Here is an 8,230-nt window from a genome sequence, read left to right as displayed (position 1 = left end):
TATAAATGAAGTGGTTCATCTTCACTGTCATTGCCCTTGGGGAGCTCTGGTGGCTTAGTAGTAAGGAGTTGCAATGGCAACTCAAGGCAGTTCAAATCAGCCAGCTACTCTGAAGGAGGAAGAAGGACAGTCTCCTACCATGTGACTTATTGCTTCTGAAAACTCACTAGAGGGTCAGCTATGAGTCGGTTCCAACTAGACGGTACATAACAACATTGCCTGTAGTTCATGCTCGTGTCCTTTTTCACCTGGATTGTTTCATGTTCTGTTCCTGGGTTTCCTAGTCTGAAGTCTGTGTCTCTTACATCTGTCCTCCACACTGCATACTTTGTGAATAAGACAGATCTGAGTATTTTCCCCTTGGTTGAGGGAAAAATTCACATTACCTGAAAAATGAAGTGCAAGCTTTATACTAAAACTTCCAAGATCTGGGCACTACTCCCTTCATTCCAGCCTCATCCAGCACTTCTCCTACTCCTCCTTCTCCTCTTTATTCTAAAACAGTCTTGAACTACCTGTGCTGGTGGTATTTTATATCTCTAGAAATGATATCCTCTTATGTGTTTTGTCCTTTCCATTGTATCCTAAGTCCTTCAGGGGCCGGTGTGATGTTGTCTGCATTCCAAGCACAGTATATGGGACCTTACAAGCACAATGGATGTTGGTAGAACTGGTCAAGGGTTTATTTTAGCTACATTGATTCGTCCTGCTTAGTAGAATGCTGGACTTTATTTACATAGGCCTGCTGTTACCCACCTGGATTTCAGGGTAAGATAATAGCTGATTTGGAGTTGTTGTTTTTTCCTAGATCTACAAGTTTTGGCTGGGTTGTTTTTTTTTTAAGACCCACAAGTTTATGCTCTGAATTAACCCAAATAAGACATGGGAAATATCTTTTAATTTTGTCCTTCTTTAGCTCTAGTTGCCCGGGCTCTGCTTGTTGATATGGAACCTAAAGTTATCAACCAAACACTATCAAAGGCTACTCAACCTGGTCGATGGAAATATGGCCAGCATGCATGTTTCTGTCAAAAACAAGGTTCTGGAAACAACTGGGCATATGGGTAAGAATAAGTCTACATAATCTGCCATTTTAGTTACAGCTACATTGTTGATTAACAGACAATATAGTTACAGTCATACAGTTGATAGACCTAGCACACCATCTTGAGATTGTTACTTTGAGATTTAAAGTTTGAAGAAACTCATTCTCTTTGTCAGTCCTTCAGGCACAGATAATGATGAAACCAAGGATCTTTTTGGAGAAACGCTTTCCACCTTCTTTCATTGTCATGCTGCCAGCTGACCTACTGCTAACACATTATCTTTATCTGGCTAGTATTCCAGTTACTGGACAAAAGTACTACAAGGCAGTGGTTCCAGGACTCAGCTGCACTTTAGAATTTCCTTGAGATGTTCAGAAAACCTCAACAGCTAGGCTTCACTCCAGGAAATTTTCATATAATTATTTGGATGAAGTCAAGCTGCTGGGATTTTCCAAAGGTGCCCAGGTGATTTTAATGCACAGAAAAGTTTGAGAACCACTGCTATAGGACTGTTATTGTGATTATCAAATAATTATGTTGTGCTATAAACTTGCAGAACTATATGGTAATTGAAGGCTCAAACTCAATTAATGTCCCATAACAGAGTGTTTCCTATATCTAGTAAGGGTACTCTGCTAGCCATCATTCACTCATTAATCATATTTTAAATTCTGCTAATCATAGTACTTGTAGTCTTCATGAGAATTCATTCCCCTGCACAGCTCTGAAAAGCTGTTTCTCTTTCTCTTTTAATTGCATCTCTGTGGTCAGTTTTAAATTTGTTTACATGTATCTCTTTCACATTGCATAGTTACTCTGTTCATGGGCCCAGACATGAAGAATCTATCATGAACCTAGTTCAGAAGGAAGTGGAGAAATGTGACTCATTGAGTGGCTTTTTCATCATAATGAGTATGGCTGGGGGCACAGGATCAGGACTGGGAGCCTTTATTACCCAGAATTTACAAGATCAGTACCCAAATTCCTTGAAAATGAATCAGATAATATGGCCTTTTGGAACTGGTGAGGTATGAACATATTAATTGAAAAAGTTATGTTTTATGTTCTTTGAAATGGAAATAAATGTGGGTTGGAAATTACTTCTCTTCTTTGGAAATGTTAAGTTACAGCTTCCAGAGTGATTAAAAAACATACTTTCATGAGTGCAATACACTTAATTTTGCTCAAACTTTTCCATACAAATATCTTTGTTTCTGGATAAATTATGTTTACTGCTTTGAAGTCCATGAGGGGGAGAATAGTTTAAAAGTATTATATTTCAGGGCATTATGTTTATCATAAGAGTACGGAATGAGGGTTGCAGAGTGGATTATATTTGGGGTGGGGTTGGGGCATGTCCCGGGGGGGATTGTGTACCAATGAAGGAGTTTTTCTTTTGCTTTTCAAGGAGAGGAGCAAACCGGGGGGGGGGGGGGGGGGGGGGGGGGGGGGGCGCGGCGGGGAGAAAAGTGCAACAATGAATGAATGGAATTCCAAAATCTCTGTAGATGTTCATTGAAAAGAAAAATAAATAAATTAATTTAAAAAATTAAAAACAAAGTATCTTTGTTTTTAAATTTTCAAAGAAGACAATTGTGCCCCTCCTCTCAAGAACCCACTTCTGACTGGTACAGGAGGAGATTGTTCCTCCTTCTCCAGCAGAGCATCTGGTGGATTTGAACCGTGCACCTCTGAGACTGTAGTTGCAGCTTCTTGCCACTAGGCCAACAGACCTTTCCCAAGAACCCACTTCTGGCTTTTTCCTTTTGGCTACAGATTGTAAAGCAGAGACCATGACTTCATATTGGGGTTCTCGGTGCCATTACCAACCTTCCAATAATTTTTATTTCTCCCCATGGGGAAGAAATTTGTACATAGGCCAATTTTCTATTGATCTGTCTAGTAGGAGAATCAATAAAATGGAAGTACGAACTCAATGTAGAAAGGAAAACCCCACCCATTGCTATCAAGTTGATTGACACTGTGAGCCTGGAGAACAGAATTTGCCTGCCCTATACAGTTTCCTAGGTTCAGTGATTGGGATAATTGGGATGGGAGTGTCTGAGACAGTGCGATTGGCACAGGACAGAGCAGAGTTTAGGGCTGTTGTACATAGGGTCGCTATGAGTCGCAGGCGACTCGATGGCACATAACAACAACAACAACATACAGTTTCCTAAGCTGTACTCTTTACAAAAGCAACCTGCCACATCTTTCTCCTGAGGAGGCCCTCATGGTTCAAACCACAATCCTTTTGCTTAGTCAAATCACTGTGCCACTTGGGCTTCTTACAGGTAGGAAATGTGGTAATAATGGCCAACATTTATTCAACTCTTCCTGTGTATAAGTGCTTTTCTTGCATTATTGCAACTTTTTCAGCTCTTAGAGACTGATCTCATTATTGTCTCCATCTTTCCTTCATGACTCAGCATCGACATGATGGCAATGGGTTAGGATTTTTTGGTTGTTTATTTTTTATAACAGAAAACTAAGACAAGAGACATTAAATATCTTGTCCAAGGTTACACAGACAGAAAATAACAGTAGAATGTGAACTCAGGCAGGAGGCAGGATGTCTTTGGAATCTTTGCTCCCAACCACCATTTCACTCCGACCTTTCTTGTTCCTGACCATTTTCTCTCTAGGTTATTGTTCAGAACTACAACTCTGTTTTGACTCTTTCTCACTTGTACCGATCTTCGGATGCTCTCCTTTTCCAAGAAAATGACACTATCCATAAGATCTGTGCCAAACTGATGAACATCAGACAGATCTCCTTCAGTGATATAAATCAAGTCCTGGCACATCAGTTGGGAAGTATATTCCAGCCTACCTACTCTGCAGAAGACTCACTTCACTACAGAAGAAATCCTTTAGGTACGTGTCCCCTCATCCTCCCATCTGTTATTTGGGAGACAGTCTCGTGTTCTGAAAACCTGCAGTCAGATCTGTTGCCCTTTTTTTTAAAAAAAAAAAAAAAGAAAATGGGCTATTTATCTTTTTAGGTTTTAATAGTTCTTTATTCTGTATTTTTTTAACCTTTTTTTGAGATTTGAGTAAAAGTTTACAGAACAAATCTGTCTTCCATGTGATGTTGAATATAATCCCTGCGTTGTAACAGCACTCTCCTCACTTCTGTCCTGTGTTTCCTGTTTCTGTTTGTCCTTCAGTGTTTCCCATATCCAGTTGTCCATAGGCAAATGCAGCCCTTCTGATCTTGTAAAGTTAATTTTTCTTAGGAGTCTATTCCTCCCTGTTCTTATCAGTCACCTTACAAGCTGTCTGTTATTTGGCTGCAAGTAAAGTCACAGGGGTGATTTCACTTCCATGCTTGCAGGGTGACTAAAGCTCATAGGTACATAGTCTTAATTTTTACCAGTTACTGTTGAGTCAGTTTCAACTGATGACAATCCTACTTGTGTCAAAGTGCTACAGAGTTTTCAATGACTCATTTTTCAGAAATAGGTTTCCAAACCTATCAGGGCACATCTAGGTGGACTCAAACCCCTTACCTTTCACTTAGTTGCTGAATGTTTTAAACCATTTGCACCATCCAGAGACTCCATAGTCTCAATATAAATCTCTTAATTAGTTTATGATCTGTCATGTCCCCTCCCAAAATGCTCTCATTCCATGGGTTGTCTTTGTACTTTTTTTAATATTCCTTTTCTTTTGCCTTGCCACCTATTTCTCTCCACTTATCTCCCAGCTTGGTCCTCTTTATTCACCATAGTTTACACTCTCCAAATCTAGGGGCTTCTCTTGGCCTCAGTAACTGACCCCCTGCTGTTAAGTCAGTTCTGACTTACAGCAACCCTGTAGAACTACCTGAGAGGGTTGCAAGAATGGAAATCTTTATGGGTGCTACTTAAGACTACTTCCTAACTTCATTTCTCCAGCTCTTATTCTTCAAATGGTACCCTGTCAGTTCAGATCATCTGTATGCAGCACTTTGCTGTAGAATTGGAACAGACTTCTAGCTGACCCTCCAGTGGGTTTTTGAGGCTGTAAATTGCACACGAAGAGATTGCTATCTTTCTCTCTGAGATGGGGCTGGTGGATTCAGATCTCCAGAGAGACATAACATCTGGTTTAGCAGGACAACTCTCACCAGACTGCACCATCAGAGCTCCTTATCTAGATGCAAATGACTCTGTAATTCTTACCACCAATTCTAAAGGGAGCTCTGCCAGCCTAGTTTATAGGAAGCTTTGCTGCTAACCCAGAGTTACTGACTCCGTAAGGTCAAATCCACCAGCGGCTCAGTGGGAGTAAGATGGGAAGTCTTTTCCTATGCAATCTACAGTCTCCAAAAACACACTAGAGAATTAGCTATAAGTTGGTTCCTACTCAAAAGCAATGAGTAAATTTAAGTTCTAATATCTTCCCCAGATAGTTGCTTCTTGTTGCTTCAGATTTAGCACATTTTGGATGAGTTTATCTTTTTATTCACAGATCACTAGGAGCCCTGGTAGCATATCAGGCTGCAAATCAAAAGATCGGCAATTCTAATCCACCATCAGCTCTGAAGGTGAAAGTAGACAGTATCCTTCTGTATACCTCAGAAACCAGGTAGACAGTGGAACTAACTTGTTGGCCATCAGTTAGGTTTTCTGTTTTGTTCGTACCTATTACCAAGACCAACTCCTTTCACCCAGTGCTCTATTCCTCTCTCCCAGATGTCTCACCTTGTCCTCCCATCTCATCAGTATGATCAGACTTGTCAGTGTCATCTTTGCCATCTCTCTGGTTTCCTTGCCTTACTCTCCTGTTTCAGCAACATTAGCTCAGGGCCTCAGTATTTCTCAGCTAATGTAGCTGTTGGTTTTGAGTCCTTTCCCACTGACTCATGGTGACCCTTGCATGCAGAGTAGAAATGCTCCAGAGGGTTTCCTTTCAGAGATAAGTTGCTAGGCCTGTTTCCAGAGGCACTGCTAGGTGGTACTGCTGCTATTCTCCCACACAGGCCACCCAGCACCTCCTAATACACCTGCCATACTCTTCAGATACTCTTTGAATACAAAGCAAAGCTTGCCTCTTTCTATTTCCTTTTTTTTTTAAGCACAAAAATAGAAGTTTAGTAAGGTAGGCTTAATCTTTTCTCCCTGTTACCTGCCTCTTACGCCTTGCACACAAGCTCCAAATGTGCTTCCACAAAACACACTTCTAATCTTGTGTCTTTTATGCACATCCAAGAGCTTTGCTGTTAGAAGTTGAGTCATGGAGGTGATCTCACTTCTAGCCTTGAAGGGTAACTAAGGACTGTGTTACCTGTGTGATCTGTCAGGATTTCTTAGCTTGGCATTCCTTGTTCTCCCATAATGCCTTACCCCGCAACTTTGCACCTTCATCTCTTTCTGTCTGTTGTTAGGTACCATCACATCAACTAAAGGCAGTAGTGACCCTGTGAACAACAGAGCAGAACCTTGTCCTGTCCTCCACTGTCTATGTAGTACCACAAGAGAGAACATAAGTGGCTGACTTTAATAGAAATTCATATTTTGATCATTTAGGAGACTAGAATTCCAAATTCAGTATGCCTGCTCTAGGGGAAATCTTTCTCTTTTTTTTTATTTTAAATTTATTTTAATGAAAGTTTATAGAGACTTTGAATTTCCATTCATTCATTGTTGCACTTTTCTCCCTACCCATCCCCTCCAATTCGCTTTTCTTTTTGAAAAGTAAAAGAAAATATTCTTTCATTGTTATTCAATCCCTCCCCGCAAGTCCACTCCACTATGCTACCTTTGTTCTGAAAGTTTTATTTTATACTGGTTTACTTACGAAATTCATACACATTATTTTTAACACTGATCTTTCCCATTTCCTTTTGACTCTGGAGAAAGGTACTTGGCTCCTTTCAACATCTGTGGGCCTGGGTTCTTTGGAGCTCTCCCTGTGTCATGGACTTCCCCTGAGCTGAGGAGACATTTCTAGAGAAGGAACCAAGGTCTGAAGTATGCATTCTACTCCTGGCCCTTCTTTCTTGGTGATCCTGATATCCCCCTCACTCAGCTTCTCTAGCCTTTTTTTTTTTACAAGATAAAAATGTTACAGGCTACACCCCAAGGAAATTCTTCTTTCTTCCCACCGTCAGCCCTCTCTCTAGAACTGATTGGGGGATCACATCATATTGGATCTTCCATAACTGCCACATTATGTTTTTTACATGCAAATCACTGAGAACCATGGACAGCCAAATAAATGTGAGAGACATGAGTCAATCCATGACAGTCTTTTTTGCATGAGTGTGCACTTATATCTGTTGTTCATAGGGTTTTTGAAGGCCTGTGATTTCAGAAGTGAATAGCCATTTCTGCTTCTAGTCTGTCTGAATCTTGGAACTCTGCTAAAATCTCTCCACCATGAATGACACTACTGGCTTTTGAAATACTAGTGGCGTTGCTTCCAGCATCACAGCAACCCACAAACTACCCCAGGACAGCAAATTGAGAACAAATATATGTCTTGGAGGAAGTACAGCCAGAATGCTCCATGGAGGCAAGGATGGTGACACTTCATCTCACAGACTTTGGGAATGTTGATAGGAGAGGTTATTTGTTGAAGAGGCATATTGTGCTTGGAAGGGTGGAGGGTCAGCAAAGGAGAGGAATGAGATGGATTAATAACAGTGACTGTGGCAATAGGCTCAGGTGTGTCAGGGAGGATAAGGATGGCGTAGGATCGGGCAGGATTCAGATCTGTTGTTAATGGGTCACTATGAGTTGTACAAGACTTTACAACACCGAACAACCACCACTACCGCCTACCTTTCATCGGATCTCAACTGCTTGTCTTCAAGTAGTATTTTTCTATCCCTGTTCCTTTGCTCAGTGTTCCCTCTCTTTCAGAGTTCTTCTCTTCTTCCCTGAAATCTTACTCACCCTGAGGATCCAATTCAAAGGATGATTTTTTTTCCCCATGAAATTTTCTTTAACCAGAAAAAAGCCCTTCTTTTCTCTGAATTCCTGTGGCATTCTTGAGTCTCTTTTTTATTTATTTATATTACCTTTACTCCTTTCAAAGTGTGTTTTCCTTTAAAAGTAACAGGTACACAAATACTTACTGAAGAAGTACAAATCATATGCAATAAAAAATGAAGTTCCCAGATTTCCTGTGAGTTCCATTCCGAAATCTGTATTTAAGTTGAATTTGTATGGAAGTTGGAACAGTTAACACATTTC

At 40.6% G+C, this 8,230-nt stretch overlaps 1 protein-coding gene across 5 annotated transcripts in view; it reads left to right on the top strand.

Moving 5' to 3' along the window:
* The window catches only part of TUBD1 (tubulin, delta 1), a 35,335-nt gene that overhangs the window by 8,138 nt on the left and 18,967 nt on the right, over window positions 1-8,230 (top strand). For all 5 annotated transcript variants that reach the window (XM_006899447.1, XM_006899443.1, XM_006899445.1 and 2 more), the window contains exons 2-4: window positions 917-1,064; window positions 1,858-2,074; window positions 3,692-3,923. In XM_006899447.1, coding sequence (XP_006899509.1) covers window positions 917-1,064; window positions 1,858-2,074; window positions 3,692-3,923 — 597 coding nt within the window. The remainder of the gene's footprint in view (window positions 1-916; window positions 1,065-1,857; window positions 2,075-3,691; window positions 3,924-8,230) is intronic.

Source organism: Elephantulus edwardii, unplaced genomic scaffold (genome assembly GCF_000299155.1).
Source record: "Elephantulus edwardii isolate Elephantulus edwardi_28Jun2011 unplaced genomic scaffold, EleEdw1.0 scaffold00257, whole genome shotgun sequence".
Lineage (NCBI taxonomy): Eukaryota > Metazoa > Chordata > Mammalia > Macroscelidea > Macroscelididae > Elephantulus > Elephantulus edwardii.
This window is presented reverse-complemented; position numbering and strand designations above follow the sequence as displayed.